The sequence below is a fragment of the Gopherus evgoodei genome, chromosome 1, assembly GCF_007399415.2.
Source record: "Gopherus evgoodei ecotype Sinaloan lineage chromosome 1, rGopEvg1_v1.p, whole genome shotgun sequence".
Lineage (NCBI taxonomy): Eukaryota > Metazoa > Chordata > Testudines > Testudinidae > Gopherus > Gopherus evgoodei.
In genome coordinates this window covers 309,357,190-309,381,355 of record NC_044322.1, presented here as the reverse complement: position 1 = coordinate 309,381,355, position 24,166 = coordinate 309,357,190, and the positions used below count along the sequence as shown (strand labels likewise).

Below are 24,166 nucleotides of genomic sequence, written 5' to 3'. Positions count from 1 at the left end.
CAGCTTGTTGGCTTCTGAGACTCCTACATGCATTAAATGGGGAACCTGTGCACCTAACTCAGAGCTGTGAATTCCAGTCGGCAGCTAGGCGCCTAAGGGTTAGGTGTTGCAGTGACTAGATACCTTTGTACCCCATCTTGAGTGGCAATTCACCTGAATCTCCTCCCCCCTTCTCACCAAGCCCAAGGGCAGCTTGGAGTCTCTGGCTCCCAGCGCTGTACATATGAGAGGAGGCATTTCATTCAGCTTGTGGGTCGAGCACTTCTAGTCCATTAGGGGAAGAAGGGTGGGTGCAGGGCCGGCTCCAGGCACCAGCGCAGCAAGCAGGTCCTTGGGGCAGCCAACAAAAAGGGGCAGCACGTCCAGGTCTTTGGCAGCAATTTGGCGGCAGGTCCCTCGGTCCCTCTCGGAGGGAAGGACTCACTGCCAAATTGCCACCAAAGAATGAAGCTGCTGTCGATCACATTTTTTTTTTCCCCCGCTGCTTGGGGCAGCAAAAATGCTGGAGCTGGCCCATGGCCATGGTGGGCAGGAACTCTGCCTAGTCCAGGTGGTCAGTCCCTCAACGCATAGCCTAGGTCTGATTGGTTACTCTTCCCCAAGAGGCAGGGTAGTGAGGAAGGCAGCCAATCAGAGTCTATGGCTACATTCCTGGTAAGAGGCACTGAAGACCTGCAAGTTATAGAGCAAACCATGTAGAGTTGGCAGCCCTGGATATAAAATACATGCTTTAGTTCAACCACAAGTTATAGGTGTCCAGGCAGGAATTACCAGGTGAAATTCTACAATGTGTTGTGCAGGAGGTCAGACCATATGAACATAATGATCCCCTCTGGCCTTAAAAAAAAAAAAAAGAAATCTATGAAGAGAGTCAAACAGCTGTGCCCTTTTATGTCCGAAATTTCTCCAAACGGGTATTACATCTGACATAAAATATCTCTAACCAGTCTCCTCAACAAACACATTCACAAAAAATATACAGTAAGAAAACACATTCCTCTTTTTTGGAGCTAAAAAGCTTCTCAACTGAACAATAATTGATTCTTAAATCCAACAAAATGATTTCCTTAGAGTGGATGAAGCAAGCAAATCATTTCAAGTAACGCTATTTTAATACTACTATTTCAGGCTAGTTATATACATAAAATACTGTACTGAATTTAGGAACAGATGCATACCCATTGGAACCAGCTTAAATGAACAGTCAAGAGTAAGTCTGGTACAGCATGTTAGCTGTCAAGTATTTTTTTATATAGAGTAAGAGTGGCAGTTTGCACAATTATAGTACTGCTGCCGATAGCATGTGGGTTCTAATTTTCCCTTGCGCTATCATCAATTTTAAATACAAAACACGATATAAGATACTTTACTGACAATCTGACAAAGGCTACTAAAGCTAAGGACATTGTACATTTCATCCCCAGGCAAAAATAACTGACTCAGTAAATTGCATTTCCAACTTGTGTCCAAATTAAAGTGAAGTAAACATGGAGATATATTTTTTTTTACAATTCAATTCTTTCATTAGGATAACTCATCTGAGTTTTTGCACTGTACTGTATACACAACTGGATACCAATATAAATGAGGAGAGATGGAGAAATATCACTAAAAATAATTAGATTTTTTCAGTATAAACCTATTGTGATGTCACACGCTGTAAGCAATTTTTAAAAAAAATTATGCGCTTTAGAGAAAGGGTTTTTCTCTATCCTATGGGCAAAAAGAGCTTAACGAGTCTGACTACAGTAAGAGAGAAAAAGTATGGTATCACTGTGTTTTAATGAGTATGTATATACAGCACAGTATGTAAATCAAAGCAAAATGTCAGTTTCATACTCTTTGCTTCATTTTACTTACCATCCCTTCCAAATTCATTTATAAGTTCAGGATAAGACCAGAAAAGACATGAGAGAAGATTGAATATTAAAGAATATTTCTTGCAGCATTAATTGTTTGTCATTTTAATGGTGTTAGATTTTAGTAAGTGATGAGGTATAAACTAGTTAGCTTTACAACGTTCAAACATTGTTAGTTTTTTAAAAACACCCATTTAAAGTCTATGTTCTTTGATCAATTTGCAGAACTCCATCATTCCTTTATACTGATAATGTAACTGCCTTGTCTCCAGTGCCTTGTTCAGGGTACAAATACAATGTGCTCTGAAATGAATCTGTTTCTTGAGGTGGCTGCGCGCTATTTCTATTATTCAGTTTTTCTGAAGGTTCTGCAGAATTCTCCCTCCATCTCAGACTTGCCTGCTGTTGAGACACTTCCCATATAGACGGACATGGGGAAGTAAAATTCAGAGCGGATCTTGAGAGGTAGTTCTCTTGAAGACTCTCTTCTTGGAGGCACCTGTTTGAAAGCACTTCTTTTTCTTTGGAGTTTCGCCATTTCATCCTTCGGTTCTGAAACCAAATTTTCACCTGTTTCCAAGTTAATTGGAAGTTATTATTGTTTTCTTAAAATAATTTTACCTTAATCCCTTTTTTCTTGAAATCTCTTCAATTTTACGCACTCCTTTCTGGGCCTGACTGAAGTCAAGCGCAATATAGCTCCAGTGAAATCAGCAAAGCTATGCCAACTAACACCAGCTGAGGATTCAGATATTATTATTAACAGCAGTCAGACCAAACACTCCCCTCTACTTCCACCAGCACAGGTGAGGTGAGGATTTGGCTCAGCAGACTGGAAAGAAGGCAGGTGGTGACCAAGGAGACAACAGCTTTCCACAGCATAGCTACAGCAGCTGTGGCTCTTATACCCACAAGAGCAGCTGACCACGGCCTAGCTGCAGGAACAACGATGCTATTGACAGTGGGCTGCAGGCCAGAAGGCAGAGCGGTGGCACTGCAGGCTCCAGGGATCTAGGATTCATGTGGCTCTCATGTGGGTTTGGGGACAAAATCCTCTTCCTAGTCCTTAGATGAAAAATCCCGCCCCCAAAAGGGTACAGCCAGTCAAACTACAAATTGACAATCTCAGTCTCTCCTGTGGTTTATATAGGAAAAATCTAGAGAGGAATGATGCCTTATTATTTTTATTAAATTGTTTTTCTTTTAGTATTAGTAGTAAACTCCCTCTCAATCCACTTCCTATTCCCCTGGGCTCAACTGAATATCTAGAAGGCATAGGGCCGGCGCAACCCATTAGGTGACCTAGGCAGTTGCCTAGGGTGCTAACATTTGGAGGGCAGTGACCACGGCAACCAGACCTACCGCCGCCCCTCTCAAGGGCGGCATTTTGGGGGTGGGACCTTCCGCCGCCTCTGTGGGGAGTGGCATTTTGGGGGCGGGACCTTCTGCCGCCTAGGGCGGCAAAAAGCTGGCGGTGCTCCTGAGAAGGCAAAAGAATGTAGAAGGGAAATACCTGCAACGTACAGTATATGAACACACACTGTGAGGATTTTAGAAAGCTCATTGCAGAGTGTGACTGTACACTGTCAGCATGAAAAGAAACAGTTTGTCCTACAGTGATTACTACTCTGTTTCAGCTAATAGACTAGAAAGGGTCTCAGTCTGTGCATTCTTTAAGGTTTCTGGCTGAAGTGTTCATGTTAAAAATTACAGTAATGTACAGTGCTCTCCACCACCATTCCTAGCTTTTATATCCCACCAGTTATCTTCTTCCTCAAGCACCTCCGGGCTTTCTCTTATGCCCCTTATGCATGGAAAAAGCTCATTCTAAAAGTGTACTGCCACTATCTCTGCCTCTTTTGAATTCATCCTTAAGACTCATCTCTCCCAAGATGCCTTCAAAACCCTGCTTGCTGACTATGGCAAGGCAGGTGATATATTAGGACTGTTCCTCTTCCTATTCCCTTTCTATCACTCGCCCCTGCCCCATTCCTGCCACTTCCCCTCTCCCTGACCATTACCTCCATGTAATTAACGAAATTGTACCAATCACACAAGCTTATTTTCTTGTGTGTTCTATTCCTGTCCCCACCTTCTGTTTGCCCTGCAAGCCCTCCAGGGCAGGTACTGTCACTTTAGCTATATTTGCACAGAGATCAATGCACTGGGGTCCCAAAGCTCACAGGCACCTCTGGGTACCATCCTACTATGTGCATATGGTAAAAGTAACACTATAATGATATTAAACACTGAGCCAAAACCTGAAGTCCTATTCTGGGACAGCTTATACTGCCATAAGGAAAAATCCCTGGAAGGTGGCCAAATAGGAGAGCTGGGAACCTCCAGTAAGGTCATCTCATGGAATTTTCATTCTAATGCTTCTCTCAACCCCATAGGTCTCCCTTTGCCTGGATCCAGGATCAGCTGAAAGGTTGCTGCCTCCACTGCCTCATCTCCCTAGATGGTATGAGTCCAGTAGCAGTTGAATTGCTACTAGCATAGTTTCCTGGTGGCTCTCAGTAACAGGTGCAAAAACAGAGGAAACTAAAACAGCTCTGAGCCTGGATTTCTGTGCACACACTTAGAAGCAGAGCAGAAGACAGTGCCCTGCTCCCAGATCCCTGTGGAGCTTTGTGCATACAGAGCCCAAAAGCAGCCATCAGTTAGGGCAATGGGGTTAGACGGTGCTGGTGTTCAGAGGCGACTTTCCTCTACACTTGTATGGACAGGGGTGGCTCCAGGCACCAGCCTGTCAAGCGTGTGCCTGGGGCGGCAAGCCACAGGAGGTGCTCTGCCGGTTGTCGCGAGGGCGGCAGGCAGGTTGCCTTCGGCGGCATGTCTGTGGAGGGTCCGCTGGTCCCACGGCTTCGGCAGACCTCCCGCAGGTGTGCTGCCAAATCTGCGGGACCGGGGACCTCCCACAGGCGAGCTGCCAAAGGCAGCTTGCCTGCCGTGCTTGGGGCAGAAAAATCCCTCGAGCCACCCCTGTGTATGGAAATGGAGATATTAACTTTTGAATGCAGATCACTACAGGATGGGGACTCTCTTTTATTCATTCTTTACTCAGGTAGAACTACCATTGAATTCACTGAGACTTTTGCCTAAGTAAAGTATTGGACTGGTCTTGGGCTGTTTATATCCCCACCCCTCTCCAGCAAAGCTATTTTGAAGATTTTTGTTTCAAATACAGAAAGCTGTGAATTATTATTATTTATTACTTGTCTTACAGTAGCACCTAGGAGCCCTAAATCATGGGCTGAGACACCAGTGTGCTAAGTGCTGTACAATGTCTCCCCACGCCTCCATACCTGTGACTCTTTCAGACCCAAGTTAATGGCAAGTTTCTTTCTGTCTGTTTTGCTGATATACTTCTGCTTCTGAAACATCTTCTCCAAAGCTCTTCTCTGGTCTTCAGAAAAGACGGCTCTTCTTAAAATACCTCTCCGGGCTTTGTAGTTGGAGTCCTGGGTCAACAGAGGCAGAACACTTTCCTCTCCTAGAGGAAATGGAAGATAGTGTAATGCTATGTATAACATATATCAGAGAAATATTAAGCATTATACTTTACACCACTATCAGAGTGGAGTCTCACTTGTGAGTTGTTGGTGTGACAAATGTGTCACGATGATTCAGTCATGTTCATTAAGGGTCAGATACGGCTCTGATCAACTTCAGTAACCCTGGGATCTAGATCTGTTATAGATGGCCAAGATTCTGCTCTTTGGAGTGATAAAAAGCATAACCAGATGAGTCTATGTAGGGGATTGAATAGAGAGCTCTTTTTAGTGTGAAATCCGGATATGGTCAGGGAGAAACATCTACACTTTTACTTACACAATATGATCAGGGTGAGCAAACTGCAGTGAGTTTTTCCATGGGTGCTCATTCTGCCCCAGTATAAAATGCATAATGGGATAAGAATAGTTTAAGGATGGGGCTAAGTAAGCAGTGCTATTTATATAATGTAATGACAAGGCTTTCGTAGTAGACTTTTCCATAGAAAATCATTGGCCATTCACATCTCGATTATTATGGAAACCATAGATTGTTTATTAAAAGCTTTCTGGAGTACTTGAATTTATTCCATTCAGTCTAATTTTTAACCCTTTAACACTTTTCAGCAAGCCCTAGTATGGCAGTTTATTCTGGGCCTACTCACACCCCTTTGATCTGTGCTTTGATGGGACCTTCTGCTTATCCAACTCACGGAGCAGGGGCATTCACATCATCCCTCCACCAGCCCCAGAAGGATGATGATAAAACCTAGACCTGTATCACTTTTTCATGTTCCCTTTCCCCCACCTCCAAAGAAGGATCCATTTTTCACAGGAATCCACAAAGCAGCTGCTGGCTAGGAGTGCTCTGGCAGTGCACCTCCAACAGCACCAAATTCCAGAGAGCAGGGCTTGGGGGAGGTACCAGAGGCCCACTAAATATGTGCTGAACACAAAATATTATAAATGGCTTTTGGGCAAGAACAAATTTACTCCATAATCACTACCTGCAGGAAAGTGCTTTCTTTGAGTAAGAAGCAGTTTCCACATCCACAAAGCCTTAGACACCTGTGGACTTTCTGTGGGCCACCAGCCACAGAGGTGGCTTTGTTTTGAAATGGCATTCATTTTAGACGCTAAAAGGTACAATCCAAACATCTTAGATATAACCTTCTCTCCCACAGGAGCTTCAGAATGATTGCCTTCTTAGTGTCCTGATAAGTCTCCCATCGAATTCAGTGAAAAAAATCCTATGTAGAGATGATTAAAATAATTTCAAGTTTTTAAATTTTCCAACAAAAAACTGAATTATTTGACAAAACAATTCATGAAAATGTATCCCTTCTTCTGACAATTTTTTTAAAAATTTCAGTGAAAAAATTTCAACAATTTTTTTCACAAAAAAACATGTCCCTATTGAAACACCAGTCAAATTCAGCTGGAGCTTTCACTAACCACTAATTGGGGGTGTACTAATCTTTAACTCTGACACATTATATACATAGATTATGTGTGCGTTTTTGTAGATAGATACACACACACATACTTTAGTCTGAATAGAGTCCTAACATGCCCCCATTGTATATATCACAGTTTATAAGATATTTTTGATGAGTGTCTGAGTGGTTTTAAAATTAAATGTTAGTATATACGAAGTTACAACTTGGAACAGCCACATTTCAACTGTAAATCTGATATTTCAAACCACTCAGACACAAACATCAGAGTTTACTGGATACTTCTGTTATGTTTATGTATGTAATACGACACAAAAGACTCTGTTCAGACTCAAATATGCTGACTATGGCACACAAGCCCAGAAAGCCATATCTGAGACTTCTGAAGAAGGCTATGCTATTCATGGAAAATTTCAACACAGTGCATAAAACCCCATTCTGCTGCTGAGAGCTTCTTGGGGGAAAGAACCAAATGTAAATCCACACATTGCCTCCCATATATTACACCAGGGGCAGGCAACCTACGGCACACGTGCCAAAGGCGTCACATGAGCTGATTTTCAGTGGTACTCACACTGTTCAGATCCTGGCCACCAGTCCAGGGGGCTCTGCGTTTTAATTTAATTTTAAATGAAGCTTTATAAACATTTTAAAACCCTTATTTATTTTACAAACATCAACAGTTATTTATTATAGATTTACAGAAAGAGGCCTTCTAAAAAAGTTAAAATGTATTACTAGCACGCAAAACCTTATATTACAGTGAATAAATGAAGACTCGGCACAGCAATTCTGAAAGGTTACCGACCCCTGTATTACACCTTCCTGATCAAGGATGGTCTCAATCCCCCACAGGTAAGCATAGACAGTGGGGAGATACAGCCTTAAAGCTGTAGTCACCTCATACATGGCTGCAGTAGGAGGGAAAAAGTTAAGTCTGGGCTGCGGTTTAAAAAATAGCTGGGGTGGTAGTTCCTGACCAGTCTGTACAGCCTCCAATGAAACAAGTGGAAGAGATATCTCCTCTCAGCCCCACAATTGCCACAGGGGAGAAAGAAAATAATTTATTAGCCAACAATGCTGGTCCTCACCTCACCTCCCTTGCTGAGTTCCAAACTGGAACTGTCAGCCAAAGACAGGGTGTCAGATTATGTGACCCCTTTACAGTTTTCTTTCCTTGACTATTGACTGTCAGTCATTCAGCTAAGAAACAGCCACTAGAGCACTGAGTTCATGCACCTACCTGCCATACACAGGAAGCAGGTAGGTGACTGTTTTAATACCAATATTAGAATTATATAGTAGGGAAGAACCCACCGAGTTTGGGAACAAACCTCTCTGACTTTGCATACCACAGTAATGGATGTACTATACATGCCCAGCAAAACAAAAACTAACAGTGAGCAGAACCACAGACAAGCACTAGTGAAAAGTGGAGCCAGCCACTTGGTCAAATTTTAAAACTAACATTTTTGGGGAGGTGACTATTCAGATAAGAAGATGGCCTATGAATTTTGTTTTAACTGCTCTATATTAAACAATATAAAATACACCAAAACTGTACACATAGGAGCCAACCTACGATCTTGTCGATGGAGCGAATACGCTAATCATACAAGTGAAATCCACTGAGTGTACATTGCCTATTTTTCTGATACTTGGAGGCATGAGCTTACACACACAGCACAACAGTTATGTCAAAATGAGTTAAGCAAAGCAAGTCTGCACTGTGTCCTGCTGAACAGACACTGAAAGGTTTAATACTGCATTGACATAAATGCTAATATGGTACTAAATGTTTGGCATGGTTTTTTTTGTTTTTTTAAGTCTTTCCTTCATATCCTAATATATGGTGATAAATGTCTTCTTAATCTGTGGAACAATCTTAATTTGCCTTCATGGCAGAGACCACCTTGAAGGAGCGAGTAAAAGCTTTAGTCATGGTTTCCATTTTTTCATTTGAATTCAATACATTCTAGTTAAATGGACAATTAATAGGTCACTTCCAAAATAGTAGTGTATCAGTCCTGGTTAATAAACAATCCCCACAGTTGATAATGGGCCCTATGTATTCAGCAAGTCCCTGTATACACGCAACTCATCCACTAAATCCCTTTTCAGGTAGACAGGGTTATATGGGAAGATGAGCTAGAATGAGTCTATAAAAGTCAGTTTCATTCACTGCTTTATTTTTCAGTCAAGTGCTTTAAATGCTGTCCAGAAATTCTCTTGGAATGTGAGACAGGAGAAAAGACTGGCACATAGAGCATTGCTTTATGACCATACAAAAGGGCAACTGACCCTTGCCCAGGCCTTTTCAATGTGAAATGGTTCCTAAAGTTCATCTGCACAGTGAAAAATTGTGGTGAGGTCGCGTGTGGATGAGTAAAGTGAAAGTGGTGATTGGTCATGGTGCTGTCAACCATTGTGATGGAGCCGGGGCCATGTAAAACGCTCTGTGGGAAAGTGTCAACTCCCTAAAGAGGTGCTCAGAAACTTGCAGCTCATTAAACTGCCAGCATTTGCTGCCTCACTTGTCAGGAATCATTCAACTTAGCAACTGCCCTTCGGAAACATTCATACAACACATATACATAGTCCGCAGTGGTTTGAATTCAACTATGATAAAAATATAGGCTGCAGAATGCATAACTTGCAATTTCCATTTGGACAGACACACAGTTCTGTGCTTTTTTCTCAATTCTGAGGAACTAAAATGTATCCTCTGCTTGTCTTCCTTAGTCATGAACATCAAAACTCTTTAATAAAGAATCTTATATGATGCACAAATCTCAAAAATCAAGGTTAAATTTAGACTTGGATTAAATGGTAATATAAAACAAAGCTTTCATCCCAAATGTATAATACTGGGACCAAATCATCTTCCACATTTCTTCCAGTTATTAACAAAATTAAATTAATACAGGTGTTTATCTGCTATGAACAGAATGGCTGGGTTTTGAGGATTTTTTAAATGTTTCCTGAATCATAATTTATGCCAAGCAGACATTAATATGCAGTGTCCATTTAATGATCTTTCAATTCTTTTTTTTTCCTGTTTGCAAATATGTATTGATACAGATTTTAAAAAGAGTTATTGACTCTTAAAGGATCTTTTCTAGCAAACTGAAAACAAGGAGCATTCCTTAGTTAGCTGTCTGGATGTCTCAATGCCATTAGAAATCTCTCACAATTGCTCAGTGTACTTAAGTTTGATAAATCTTTGGAAACCTTCTGAATAGGATTGCTGTAATTTTACTGAGGAATTAGCTGCTGCCATTGCATCACCAATTAGTTTTCCAGAACACATTAAATCCTGCTGCTTTGGTTTACAGAATAACTCAAGCATTACTGATGAAGCATAAAAACTTACTTGGAAAAGCAGTGGGGGATACAGGATGCTGACAGGACCCACCACAGCATGCTGAGTAGAATGGTGGGGCTCGGAGAAAAAAGTGTTTGGAAAGAACTGCAAATAAAGCATAGATCTAATTGATTATCCATTAATCTTAAGTGATATTCACAACAATTTTCAAAAAGTCAGCATTTGAAGTCCTGCCTCACAAACCCTGCTTCTCTTTTCTTAAGCAGAGATTTTTTATAACGAAGGACAATCAGCCAAGTAATCTTTAAGTAACTTAATCAAGGCTAGTTTTAACTCATTTATTGCTTCAATAATGACATACTGAAGCATCACAGTACATTTATCGCAAGACTGCAATTCCGAGGATTCAATATTTATTTGTTTTAGTGCCACACATCCTAAGTAATATATCTGAACACATTGGCCAAAATTCATAACTAACTGTAAATCCATCTAAAAGTTATTTTATACAACCTTGCTAGGTAAAATGTACTGGGGAGAGATTTTAAAAAAAACAGAACTGACAGGCACTACCTGGCAATAAGTATCTTATTTACAGGTCAGTTTTTACTCAGATGGAGTAAGGAAATCAATAAACAAGCTTTTTATGAAAATGCCTGTAAAATGTAGTAAAGATAAATCAACTAAGTTCTACAGAAATTATTCTAAAATGACACGGCCTGATTCTGCCATTCTTCTGTTAAATAGCATCTCACAACACAAATAGTCCCTTTTATTTGTAAGAAATTGCAGAGGACGATTCTATTAAATACAACTAAGAGCTGCAGAACTGGGCTCAGAGAATTTAACATCTCTGTAGGGGTTTTTTAACCAGCCTATAGAATTCTGTGTTAATTTCTACAGAATGCCAAAAAAAAAAAAAAAAAAAAACCAACAGAAAAGATCACATTCTGTAGTAAATTCTATAGGATATTTCCATAAAGATAATTTTTTTCTAAGAATACTCTTGATTACATTCATATTTTTGCCAGCACCAATGAACTATTAAAATGTGGTTTTCTCCTTTTTTCCCCCTCCATATTGAAGGCAGACATGCTGTAGTTGAAAAAATAATATTTTTTCAAAATTTGATCTGCAATGTAACCACCACATCAGTTGCTTGACTTATTGTAGCGGGGGGGGGGGGGGATCCTCTTTGTGTTGTAATCTGTCTAAATCTCCAGTGTCACATCTGAATAAAAAATATTTTGTAATAAACTGCTTATTTTTAAAAGACTTCAAACAACATTATTTTTACTATAAAGAAGCAATGAATAATCAGAAGTAAAGACTGGTCAAAATGACAGCATTTGTCTTATCAATCTGCCTCATTTATATGTTTTTTGAAAATATTTTGACATGATTTTTAAAATGAGCACTCACAATTAGGCTCTTGATTCCATACTCAGACACCTTCATAAGTAGCTTGATTTTCAAATGTGCTGCACACCTCCCATTGTAATCAAATATGGTCTAGAAGCCTAACTTTAAGAACTCATTATTTAAATCTTGGCCTTTATATTAAATTTATCTTAACACATGACAACCCTTATCATACATTTCTTCTCTTTTGATTATACAGCTACAAGGATATTAATTACACCTCTACCCCGATATAACACGAATTTGGACATAACGCGGTAAAGCAGTGCTCCAGGGAGGCGGGGCTGCGCACTCTGGCAGATCAAAGCAAGTTTGATATAACGTGGTAAGATTTTTTTGGTTCCCAAGGATAGTGTTATATCAGGGTAGAGGTGTATTTTGTGCTTTGGAGGCATTTACAAACAGACAGGATCATCAGACATGGAACTCTTTACCATCAGAAACAGTTATGGTAGGCAGTTTAAAGGACATCAAAAATATAAAGTCAAAACTTGCCTACCTTACTCATCCAAATAGTCCTGTTGGCATCACAATGACCTTAGAGTACAGGGCATCAATAGAACTACTGGGGCAAGTAAGATGGGCAGGATTTGACACTAATTTCAGAATCACAGAAGACTGAGATGGAGAAGACCTATTAGATCATCTTGTCCATCTCCCTGAAAATGCAGGCCTATTCCTTCCAGTACATTTGCTAATGTTTTGTCCACTATAGTTTTCACAGTCCCAAGTGAGGGGATTTCACTGCTTTCTTTGGGAGACTATTCTACAGCCAAATAGGTCTTGCTGTTAGAGAGTATTCCCTGTCAGTCAGCCTAAATTATCTATTTCTGAATCATAGCCTATTAGTCCTCACTGTACCCCAGGCACCACACTTCCTTGGTGTTTAAATCATGCAAATATCTAATCTGTGGGCTATCATGCCCTCCCCACCCTAGGCCATCCTATATCTGTTTAAGGTTTTTATCTTTATAAGTCATTCCCTCCTGTCCCGCGATCTTTTTTGTGGCTTATTTCTGAATTCCCTCTAATTTCTTAATATCTTCTTGAGAACATGGTGCCCAGAATGCCCTTGCAATATTATACTCCCATCACCTGGATATATCAAACTGAATATATCATCACTTCAGAGAAGTGGGTAGCATACTCCTGCATATAGAGTTCTCTCCATTCACTAAACCTTTCTGCTTCTATACATGACTTGTAAACACAAAAGGCCTGCTCCTTTTATGTCTATGTCCTTTTAGGTCTATTGAAGTAAATGTTAAAATTCCCATTGACTTCAATGGGAGCAGCATCAGAAACTAAAACACAATCCTGCCTTATAAAACCTGAAATAATCTATGCAGTTGCATGAAAGCTGCGGACAGCACCTGAATCTGCTGGGATTCTGCCATCATGCAAAAAGAGAAGATCTCTAAAGGCCTGCTCTCAAGTCCAACAAAGTCAGTGGGAATCTTTCCTTTGACTTCAGTGATCTTTTGATCAGGCCCAAAAACTGCCTCTCTGTTGTATTTGTGATGACGCACCCAGAAATAAGATGCAGATGACATCCTTCCACAGATCTCAAACAGGTGGCTTCTGGGGCTTTTTTTAGATTAATCTATTCCAGACCTTGTGGGATAAACAATGGCCCTGAGTTTCCTTAGATGTATAGCCAATGGTCATTAAACATCTTTAAATCTTTCAGCTATGAGAAATCTACATGCAAATTCTTAGAGACACTGGGCCAGATTTTCAGGAGGTGTACATCAGTGTAGTTCCATTGAAATCATTGTGTGGGAACTACACAGACTGACATCAGCTCAGGCTCAGGTCCATTATGTAGATGTATAACACTCCCTGGGGGACCATGGGTCCATAAAAACATAGAATCATAGACTATCAGAGTTGGAAGGGATCTCAGGAGGTCATCTAGTCCAACCCCCCTGCTCAAAGAAGGACCAATCCCCAACTAAATCATCCCAGTCAGGGTTTTGTCAAGCCTGACCTTAAAAACCTCTAAGGAAGGAGATTCCACCACCTCCCTAGGTAACCCATTCCAGTGCTTCACCAGCCTCCTAGTGAAAGAGTTTTTCCTAATATCCAACCTAAACCTCTCGCACTGCAACTTGAGACCATTACTCCTTGTTCTGTCACCTGGTACCACTGAGAACAGTCTAGATCCATCCTCTTTGGAACCCTCTTTCAGGTAGTTGAAAGCAGCTATCAAATCCCCCTCATTTTTCTCTTCTGCAGACTAAACAGTCCCATGGATGGTTTATCTTGATTCAAACAAGTACATTTTTATGTATGACAGATATAGTAAATAGTTTTCACTTCATTTTATTAAACTTTTTTCAAGTACCATGTGTGAAACAATATAATAGAATGGAAACTGTCTGCGCAAAATGATGCAATACATATTGGTCAGGTTCATTTAGTCCTGAATTTTATGCAGCACGACTGTAACTGTAGCTATCACGTAAAACATATATTGGATATAAGGATAGGAAAAATATTATATACATTTTATTTCCTTGTCATATACAAAATGGTAAATCAATCCATTTGTTGGTCAAGCAATTTCAACCAAACATTTTTTAGTCCTTACATAAGGCCAAAAACAGCTGCAATGCCAGTTGGTAGCTAGGAACCTGGGTTTTTTGATAGCCTGCATAAGATATGGTAGCCATAAAACTGCTAATGTACAGACCCATCTGTGAATTAAACATTAACTTGGGCCAATCCCGCAAATCTTTGCTCATGTGTCTACTGCCTCTCTCCCTTAGCATTCCCATAGAATTAAATGGGACAATGTGCAGGACTAAACAGCACTATACATAGGTGTAAGGGTTGCAGGTTTTGTCACACAGATCATTGAAACTCAAAAGTCAGAATAAGGAATAAATTCCACTGCCCTGATTACATATGAAAGAGCTCAAAATTATTGTATGAGCTTTTTTCTTGAAAGTGACAGTACCTGGTCCTAAATCTCCCAGGATTTAGTATTTGAAAACGATGATACATTTTGTTACACTGTAACAGGATGGTGAATACAAAATATAATTAATAATGCTATATTATATTCAGCTTTATAAACCCCAAGCATTTACAAAAACTAAGCAATAAATATACTGTAGTATACTTATACGTTGTAAACTGAACCTTAGCATTCAGCAAAGGGTAATGCTTAGACATAGTCTCAGACACCGACATTCTAAAATGGTTTTCCAAATCTGAAAACAAAATAGTTCTAAAACTGAAAATTCTGCACACTAGAAACTCATGTCTACAATGCAGACAGAGGTCCCAAAACACAGTCCTTTCTTCATAGTCAAGTTTCTAAGTACAATTCACGTGAAAGAGTTTAGATTAAATCATTATGAAATTCTAAAGTGACTGTTTCAAGGGGTTTTCTGGGGTAGGGTATTTTATTAAAAACTCTAGCACTGTGAAACACATTAGGAAAGTACTCTAGGCCCTAATTCTACAATTCACTGGTTGGATCTATATGGAGTCCTAATTCTTTCAGCTGCAGCATTGAGACTCTCCTTTTCGCATGATTAACAGACCTAGATAAATGTATTTGAAAATATACTTTCCAAAATATTAGACATAAATAAATATTCATCTGATAAATTTAGCCTCTTTTTCTGCCCATGGAGTAGATACTAAAGAATGTGATTTCCTCACATTTATTCCTTCTTCAAAATAATTTAAAACACATTTTCAATACACAGAGTTTAACTCTATAGAATATCATGAACACTTCTCTGCAATATCCAATAGTGTAGTCCAGGGGAATTGGTTAGTTGTGATTGGCCAAATAAGTCACACAGTGTGGTTTCTGTTCACAGATTGGATGAATGTTCAAGTCTAAGGGACCAGAGCAGCACACCACCATGGTCATTAGAGGTGATCAATCCCAAGACTTTTTCAGCACCACAAGTACAAGCTTTCACCAATTGACTAAAGGTGAATTTTCCTGTCCATGAGACAGTAGCAGATTGCTGAGTTGCTGAAATCGCCACCAGAGGGAACACAATCACATGCACTTGGCTAGTGTATTGTGCAAGCTCTACTCCTGGGGGAATTCTGCACCCAAAAAAATAAAAATTTGTTGCCAAAAAAAATTTTGGCGCATATTTTAAAATACTGAAAAATTCTGCAAATTTGTCAAAAACACTATATAATCACACCATTTCAATTATTTTAGTAATTTATTTCAAAATACCTGTCAGCAAGTATGTCTGTGACAATACAGACACACACAAAATTCTCCCAGGAGTAGAAAGTTAAAGAACCCTTATTAACAACCCAGTTCATGTTTCTCTGCCTCCTCTCCCTGCCCCTCGCCCCTGAGCCCAGCTGCAGGGCCTCCCTAGTCCAGATACCCGCACCCCCTCCAGAGCTGCGGGACACCACCTTGCCCAGATACTTGCATCCCCTTCCCTCAGAGCCCAGCCGCAGGGTCCCCCCCAGCCCAGACAGCCGCCCCCCTCCTCATCCAGAGCTCAGCCATGCCCCTGCTGCCCGGACACCAGCCCCTCTGGATCCCTGGGCTCTGAGGGGTAAACAGCTTGATGCTGGGTCCCAGACTTGTGTGGAGTTTCCTGCATGCCGCTGTCTCCTTCCCTCAGGGTGTGTGGGGAAAAGACGGTTACTCACCTTTGTAACTGTTGTTCTTCGAGATGTGTTGCTCATATCCATTCCAGTTAGGGGTACGCGCCGCGCGTGCACATTCGTCGGAAAACTTTACCCTAGCAACTCAGTGGGCCGGCAGGTCACCCCCTAGAGTGGCGCCACCATGGCGCTCCATATATACTCCTGCCGGCCCACCCGCTCCTCAGTTCCTTCTTGCCGGCCACTCCGACAGTGGGGAAGGAGGGCGGGTGCGGAATGGATATGAGCAACACATCTCGAAGAACAACAGTTACAAAGGTGAGTAACCGTCTTTTCTTCTTCGAGTGATTGCTCATATCCATTCCAGTTAGGTGAATCCCAAGCCTTACAAAGGCGGTGGGGTCGGAGTGAAATGTGGCAGAATAAAACTGCTGAGCCAGAGGCTACAGCCTCTCTTGACTGCTGAACCAGGGCATACTGCGAAGCAAGGTACGGACCGAGGACCAATGGAGCTTCGCGACAGATCTCGTGGGTAGAAAACACGAGCCAGCAAGGCGGCAGATGAAGCCTGAGCCCTGGTAGAATGCACAGTGATGTGGCTTAGGGAAATATGAGCCAAATCATAACAAGTGGGGATGTCCGCCATCACCCAAGATGAGATCCTCTGAGAGGAAAACAAGTAAGCCCTCCCTTTGGCCCGCTACCGGGGCAGAGCTGGGGCACCTTAGGAAATGATTCTGTCAATATAATGCGAGCACTCCACAGATGCCCAAGGAGTGCAACGGTTATGCCCATTGCGTTAAGCTGTGGGTAACATGAAAGGCCAAAACACCTTAGGGAGGAAAGCCGGGTGCGGTCATAACTGCACCTTGTCTTTGTGGAACCTAGTGTACGGCGGAACCCCCGTAAGGGCTCTGCTCTCAGAGACCTGTCTGGCCAAGACTAGGTTGAGGTCCCAGGGCGGGGCTGGGCGGCGCACCCGAGGGTGCAAGCGCTCCAAGCCCTTGAGGGACCTCGAACCCATAGAGCGTGGGACACTGAACGTCCATCTTAGCCTGCTGGAAGGTAGAGATGGCTGCCGAGAGTATCCTCAGCGATGATACCGCCAGGTCCTGCCGCTGAAGGCCAGAGGCAGGCCAAATAGAGGGGATCGAGACCTCAGCAGGAGCAAGATTGAGCGTATTGCAGCTGTAAAGGAAACGCTTCCACCTGGCCCGGTACGTTGACCAGGTGGAAGGCTGCCTGTCACCCCGACTCAGGTACGTAGGAGCCACCGTGAGGCGAAGAGGCTGCAGGTCCGAGCGACGAAGTCTGTCGTTGCCCTGAGTGATGAGGTCTGGGCTGACAGGCCGAGCAACGTGGTATGCCAGTGCTGCCTGGACCACTCTGGAGTGATCATGATGATGCGCGCTCTGCCCCTGCGGAGTTTGAGCAGGACCTAATGAACCACTGGGAACAGTGGGAAGGCATAATGCAGTTGGCCTCTCCACGGCATCAGGAATGCGTCCAAGATCGATTCCGAGGAGAGACCTTGGAAGGAGCAGAACACCTGGCATTTCCTGCTCTCGCGGTGAGCGAACAGGTCTGTGTGAGGAAACATCTCCACTTCCGGAAAGCGGGACGCCTCACATGGGGCAGAGTGATCACTCGTAAGACAGGAAAAACCTGCTGAGTCAAAGAGTTAAGACGTTCCGAACGCCTGGGAGAAAAGACGTCGCCAGCTCCATCGAGTGGGCCATGCAAAAGACCCGGAAATGGATGGCCTCCTGACAAAAAAGGGGGGAGGACTATGTCCCCCCTGAATACTTATGAAGCACCTGGCCCTTGTGTTGGCTGTAAACACCGAGATACAACGGCCTCGCAGCTGCCGCTGGAACCCCTGGCATGCCAGGCGGACTACTCTCATTTTTGGGGCATTAACGAGGAATGCCAGCTTCTTAGAAGACCAAAGGCCTTAAGCTCGGAGGCGACCATGAGCACTCGAGCAGAGAAATGATACGTCCGCCGTCAGGGGCAGTGAGGGCTGGGGCGGATGAAACCGCATCCCTGTCCACACCAAGGAGGGAGTTAGCCACCACTCTAGGGAGCCTAAGACGTTCGAGGGAACGGTGACTACCATGACCATTGGCTCCCTGTCCAAGCGGTACGCCGAGGTGGGCCGGACTTGGAGAGGACGGAGGCGGAGCTTGGCGTGTTTGGTTACAAACTTGTGGGCAACCATGGACCCAGGAGACTGAGACAAGAGCGAGCTGAGGTCGTTGGGAAGCCTTCAGACCTCAGATGATTGTTGCCCTCGCCTAAAACCGCAGTTGTGATAAGCAGGCTCCGGCTAGGTAGGAGACCAGGATAGCCCCTAGGAAGCCCAACCTCTGCGTGGGAACCAGAGTGGATCGCTCTATAGTAATCATCAGGCCTTGATCTGTGAATAAGACCGTGACGATGCCCACGGCTGAGCGGTTTGTGTCTCAGAGTCTCCTCGGATAAGCGAATCGTCCAGATACGGAAAAAACGCATATCCGACATCAGCGACGGAAGGCGGCGACTATGGCCGTAAACCGGGAGTATTCACCGCTGGCTATAAAGCGGAGGCATCTCCCGTGTGGAGGGAAGATGGCACTGCGAAAGTACGCGTCCTTCATATCCAGGGCGGCATAGTAGCCCCCAGGAGGCAAGGATGGAATAATGGTTCCCAGGGATACCATGTAGAACTTCAACCTTATCCTAAACCGGTTGAGTCCATGCAGGACCAGGGAGGTCTGAGACCTGTGTTCGAGTGGGGGACTAGGGCATAACGGGAGTAAAACCCCTTGCCCCTTTCGTCCGCTGAAGGGGGACAGGGCTGGAGCAAATTAAAGGTGGTACCTATGCTCCATCGTGCGCAGGACCCAGCGATCTGAAAGTAACTGGGGCCATGCCAGGAGAAAGCGGGATCGGGATCCCGTCCTGCGACTGGTACACCGCCCTCCGGCGAACCTTGGAAGGTCCGTCTTTGGTCCCAGTGGTAATTGCGAGGGACCTTGACTTTGGCTTTTTAGGGGGCTGACGTTTGTCTGCAACCACCTTGGCCTTGCCGTTTTCCAGAGTTCTGCCTCTGGCTAGGCACAGAGTATGGCGGCTGGGGCCATAAAGGCCTGCGTTTGGTCGCTGGCGTATACATGCTGAGACGCATTAGGACCCTATTGTCCATCAGGCTTCGCAGTCTGGGGCTGTCTCTGCCACGAAGATGCCTTACCCACAAAGGGTAAATCCTGAATGGCATACTGCAGCTCCGGCCGGAGGTTTAAAACCTGAAGCCATGAAATGCACCTCATGGCGACACCCAAGGCCAGAGTGCTGGCCGCAGAGTCTGCTGCGTCCAACGAGGCCTGGAGGGACGCTCTGGGAACCTTCTTTCCCCCGTCCTCCAAGACGGCAGCGAACTCCAGGTGGGAGTTTTGAGGGAGAAACTCCTTCACCCAGGTGTTATAATTATCGCAGCTAAGCAAGGCTTGTTGCTTTGCTACCCAGAGCTGCAGGGCCCCTGCAGAGTACACCTTGCATTCGCCAAGCCTCTTTCTGCTTCGGGGCTGGCGCCCGCTGGCCATCATATCAGGATCGTGGTCCTGAGCATAAAATCTGCGCATATGGGATGACACGGATGCGCGTCCGGACTGCCATGGGGGTACTAAAAGAAGGCACGGGCAGAGCCTCTGACTCACTCGGACCTTGCCCAACTCGGCACCGGGGACCGGCATCGGGAGGCGTATCGGTACCTGGCACGAGATCCAGACCCGCACGGTGTCGGGAGGTCGACCGAGATCTCGAGGCTCGGAGAAAGGCTACAGGAGTCAAGGTACCTGCCCCGGTGCCAGATGTCGGAACGGTGCCGATAGCGGGTCGGCGAACGGGATACCGACCGGTGCAGCGAGTGCGACCAGTACCGAGGAAACCAGCACCGGGACTGCCAGTGGTGTCCGGCGTGCCGACAGGACTTGGAGTGTCTGCGGGACCGTGACCATGAACGGTGCCGCTCTGCTGTACTGACAGGGGACAGTCCCCTGAAGAGACTGTATTACCCGTACCGGCGGTGCCCGGGTCAGGCAGCACTGACTCTGTCATGGCACTGAGAGCCCTCGCCGTTGGTAACATCTCCGGCGTGAAGGGAACAGCAGGCTCAACCACAGTGTGTACTGGGGAGCTATCAGGCACCGGATTCGACGGCCCTCGTGGGACCGGGATCCACGGTACCGAGGTCATCAGAGCTTCGGTAGGTGCCGGTGCCGGGCGAACCTAGTTAGATAAGTTGTCTAGCTGCGGTGCCGTCAGCACTGAAGCAGCGGGAGTAATACGCTCAACCACGGCGCGTGCCGGGGAGCCGTCGGACACCGGATTCGATAGCCCTTGTGGGACTGGAATCGACGGTGCCGATGTTGTCGGTGCCTCAGAGGCTTCGGTGCCGGGCAATCCGACTTAGACTAGCCCTCTGGCTGCGGTGCCGTTGGCATGGAAGCAGCCGGAGCAGGAGCTCAACCACGGCGCGTGCCGGGGAGCCGTCAGGCACCGGATTCTACGGCCCTTGCGGGACCGGGATCGACGGTGCCGACGTCATCGGTGCCGCAGCAGGTGTCGGTGCCGGGCGATCCGACTTAGACTAGCCCTCTGGCTGCGGTGCCGTTGGCACGGAAGCAGCCGGGGCCTTAGCTCGACCACGGCGCGTGCCGGGGAGCCGTCAGGCACCGGATTCTACGGCCCTTGCGGGACCGGGGATCGACGGTGCCGACGTCATCGGTGCCGCAACAGGTGTCGGTGCCGGGCGATCCGACGTAGACGAGCTCTCTGGCTGCGGTGCCGTTGGCACGGAAGCAGCCGGAGCAGTAGCTCAACCACGGCGCGTGCCGGGGAGCTGTCAGGCACCGGATTCTACGGCCCTTGTGGGACCGGGATCGACGGTGCCGACGTCATCGGTGCCGCAGCAGGTGCCGGTGCCGGGCGATCCGACTTAGACGAGCCCTCTGGCTGCGGTGCCGCTGGCACAGAAGCAGCAGGAGCAATACGCTCAACCACGGCGCGTGCCGGGGAGCCGTCAGGCACCGGATTCTACGGCCCTTGTGGGACCGGGATCGACGGTGACGACGTCATCGGTGCCGTAGCAGGTGTCGGCGCCGGGCGATCCGACTTAGACGAGCTCTCTGGCTGCGGTGCCGCTGGCACGGAAGCAGCAGGAGCAATACGCTCAACCACGGCGCGTGCCGGGGAGCCGTCAGGCACCGGATTCTACGGCCCTCGTGGGACCGGGATCGACGGTGCCGACGTCGTCGGTGCCGGGCGAGCCATCTTAGACGAGCTGTCTAGCTGTGGTGCAGTTGGCACAGAAGCAGCAGGAGCAGTAAGCTCTACCACGGCGCGAGCCGGGGAGCTGCCAGGCACCGGATTCCATGGTCCTGGGGGACTGGAATCGACGGAGCCGAAGTCATCGGTGCCTCTGCAGGTGTCGGTGCCGGGTAACGCAACTTATGCGAGCTCTCTGGCTGCGATGCAGGTGGCACGGAAGCAGCGGGAGCAGGGGGCTCAACCACGGCGCGTGCCGGGGAGCCGCCAGGCACCAGCAGGAATCGTAGACTCTCTCGACCTCGGAAGAAGGGAGCGGTGCCGAGTCGACCTCGGTGCCGGCGACGGTCGGTGCCGAAAGGCCTTGGTAGTACCGGCGGGGTCCGGTGCCGAGGAGGCGCTTCTGCCCGCCGCTTGAACATCGCTCGGCGCCCAAGGTGGAGGGGTAAGTGAAAGTCCCGCACCTTTTTGTTCTCGGCTTAAAAGCCTTGCAAATGGGGCACTTATCTGTCAAGTGTGATTCCCTGAGGCACTTCAAACAGGAGTCATGTAGATCTCTCTTCGGCCGCGGCTTCTGGCAGGCCGGGCCCCTTTTAACCCGGTGAGCCATGCATGGCTCCGGCACTGGGCTCATGGAAGGGGCTACTTCCTGAACCCCGCTAACTAAACTAACTATGTTAGCAAAGAAAACACGTATAACCATACAAATATATAAATAAAAGTGTTATAACTGCATAATTAAATACGAGAAAAACGAGTAGCTAGGGAAGTGGAGGTCAGCTAAGCCGCGCTCCACTGTTCCAACGACCGACACGGGCGGTAAGAAGGAACTGAGGAGCGGGTGGGCCGGCAGGAGTATATATGGAGCGCCATGGTGGCGCCACTCTAGGGGGCGACCTGCCGGCCCACTGAGTTGCTAGGGTAAAAGTTTTCCGACGAATGTGCACGCGCGGCGCGTACACCTAACTGGAATGGATATGAGCAATCACTCGAAGAAGAACTGCAGCTGCCAGGGACCCTCTAGCCTCTTCCCATTCCCCCAGGCAGTGATCTTCTATGTATGAGCTGGGCTCTGCCGCGTCCACTGGTCCCTAGTGGCATCCCATTTCTGTGGGGAAAAGGAAATTCTGCACACATTATTTTCTGCAAAATTCTGCTTTGGGCAGTGGTGCAGAATTCCCCCAGGAGTAAAGCTGTTCTGATGCATTTACTGTTGCAAATTTAAATTTGGGTTTCTGTGAATATTCACACATGCCTTTCTTTCCATGAATATTCAGGTCAATAAAACTTGATGTTCAGACAGCAAACATAAAAGCAATGCATGTGTGGCAGAAATAGATCTATTTAAAAATGTGAGCAAATATTCCTCAAAAGTATTTTGCAATTCTTTTTTTAAAAAAAAACACCCAAAAAAGTATTTTAAAATCCTGCATAGAAAATTAATGGAAATAATTATGTTTTCATTTTTATTTTATTAGTTTTCAGTAGGACTTTCAAAAATTAGCCAGTCAGACAATGTAAAAGAAAAAAAAAAGATATATCACCCAAAAGGGGTTGAAATATGCAAGTAGCAAAATGATCTTTCCCTTGCAGCCACAAAAATCAGGCAGATGTTAAGGACACATCTAAGGTTAGGTGACAACATCTGAGGTTTTTTCATTTTTGTAAGCTCCTTATCACCTTTGGCGCTTATGCACATTTTTTGCACATTTCTCTATGTATTCTTTATCTTGGGGACAATCTATATGGCAAGAAGGGTGCACTGGAAGCATGCCATGTGGGCAGGCTTTGGTCAATGGCATAGCTGGCATGGATTTCACATATGGGAACTAGAACCACTTCTGTGCCAATATTAGGTACTCTGCAAATTTTAACACCACATGTAGACTGCAGAACAATAGAACATATAGATTTTGTGGCATGGTTTAGGCAAACAGTCTCAGCACTGTCTGCTGATACTCATGAAGCTACCACTTTTAGAGCATCAGAGACCAATCACGTCCATTAGAGTAGCTGTGCTAGAGTGTGGCCAGACGTCTGAAGGAAAGGAAACCTCCAGCTCAAGCCACAAAGCAGCTGTGGCAATGCTCTGTGGAAGCTATTTCTATCTATTGGCTGAAATTAGGATTGCCAATAGGCCTTTATTACAATGGACATCCCCTTTTTTTTTTTTTTTAATCTCTGTATAACAAGATCAAGAGTTGCAGAGTGCTGTAAAAAGCAGCAAGAAATATCCTTGGTGAATGTAGGTGAGTACTACTTAATAAATAATCAAATTTAAAAAATAAAATTAACTAAATTAAATTAAATAAATAATATCAGGAGGAGGGGTGAGGTGGTGATACTAAGAAAACAGTCTCTTATTTTTGAAATGCAATGTTGGCAATTCCTTTTACACAGCCTAAACAGAAGATCTACATAGTGGTGGATCCACTGGCTTTGTCACCAGGCCCATCCTGCCCTTGTTTTTCTCCCACATGCTACCTATGTACGGCTGTGCCAGGGCTCCCTGCTGCTTATCTATTGTCTTATTGTGACACTAGAGTTCTCAGTGGGAATGTTCCTCCTGCCCACTCCTCACCCACTCTCTCTCTCGCTCACACAGGCACCCATGTACAACAGCAAAAGAATATCCTTCTCTTGTAACTATTAAGGACATCATAAGAGGTAAAACAACAGAATTCAGCCATAAATGGA

The 24,166-nt window shown here is 45.2% G+C and overlaps 1 protein-coding gene across 1 annotated transcript in view; it reads right to left on the bottom strand.

The window, feature by feature from the left end:
* Window positions 1-462: 462 nt before the first annotated feature.
* Window positions 463-24,166, bottom strand: part of DBX2 (developing brain homeobox 2) — a 34,385-nt gene continuing 10,681 nt past the window's right edge. Inside the window, exons 2-4 of the mRNA XM_030554189.1 lie at window positions 10,184-10,279; window positions 5,168-5,355; window positions 463-2,429 (exon numbers count right to left, since the gene is read on the bottom strand). Coding sequence (XP_030410049.1) covers window positions 2,100-2,429; window positions 5,168-5,355; window positions 10,184-10,279 — 614 coding nt within the window. The 3' untranslated portion in view covers window positions 463-2,099. The remainder of the gene's footprint in view (window positions 2,430-5,167; window positions 5,356-10,183; window positions 10,280-24,166) is intronic.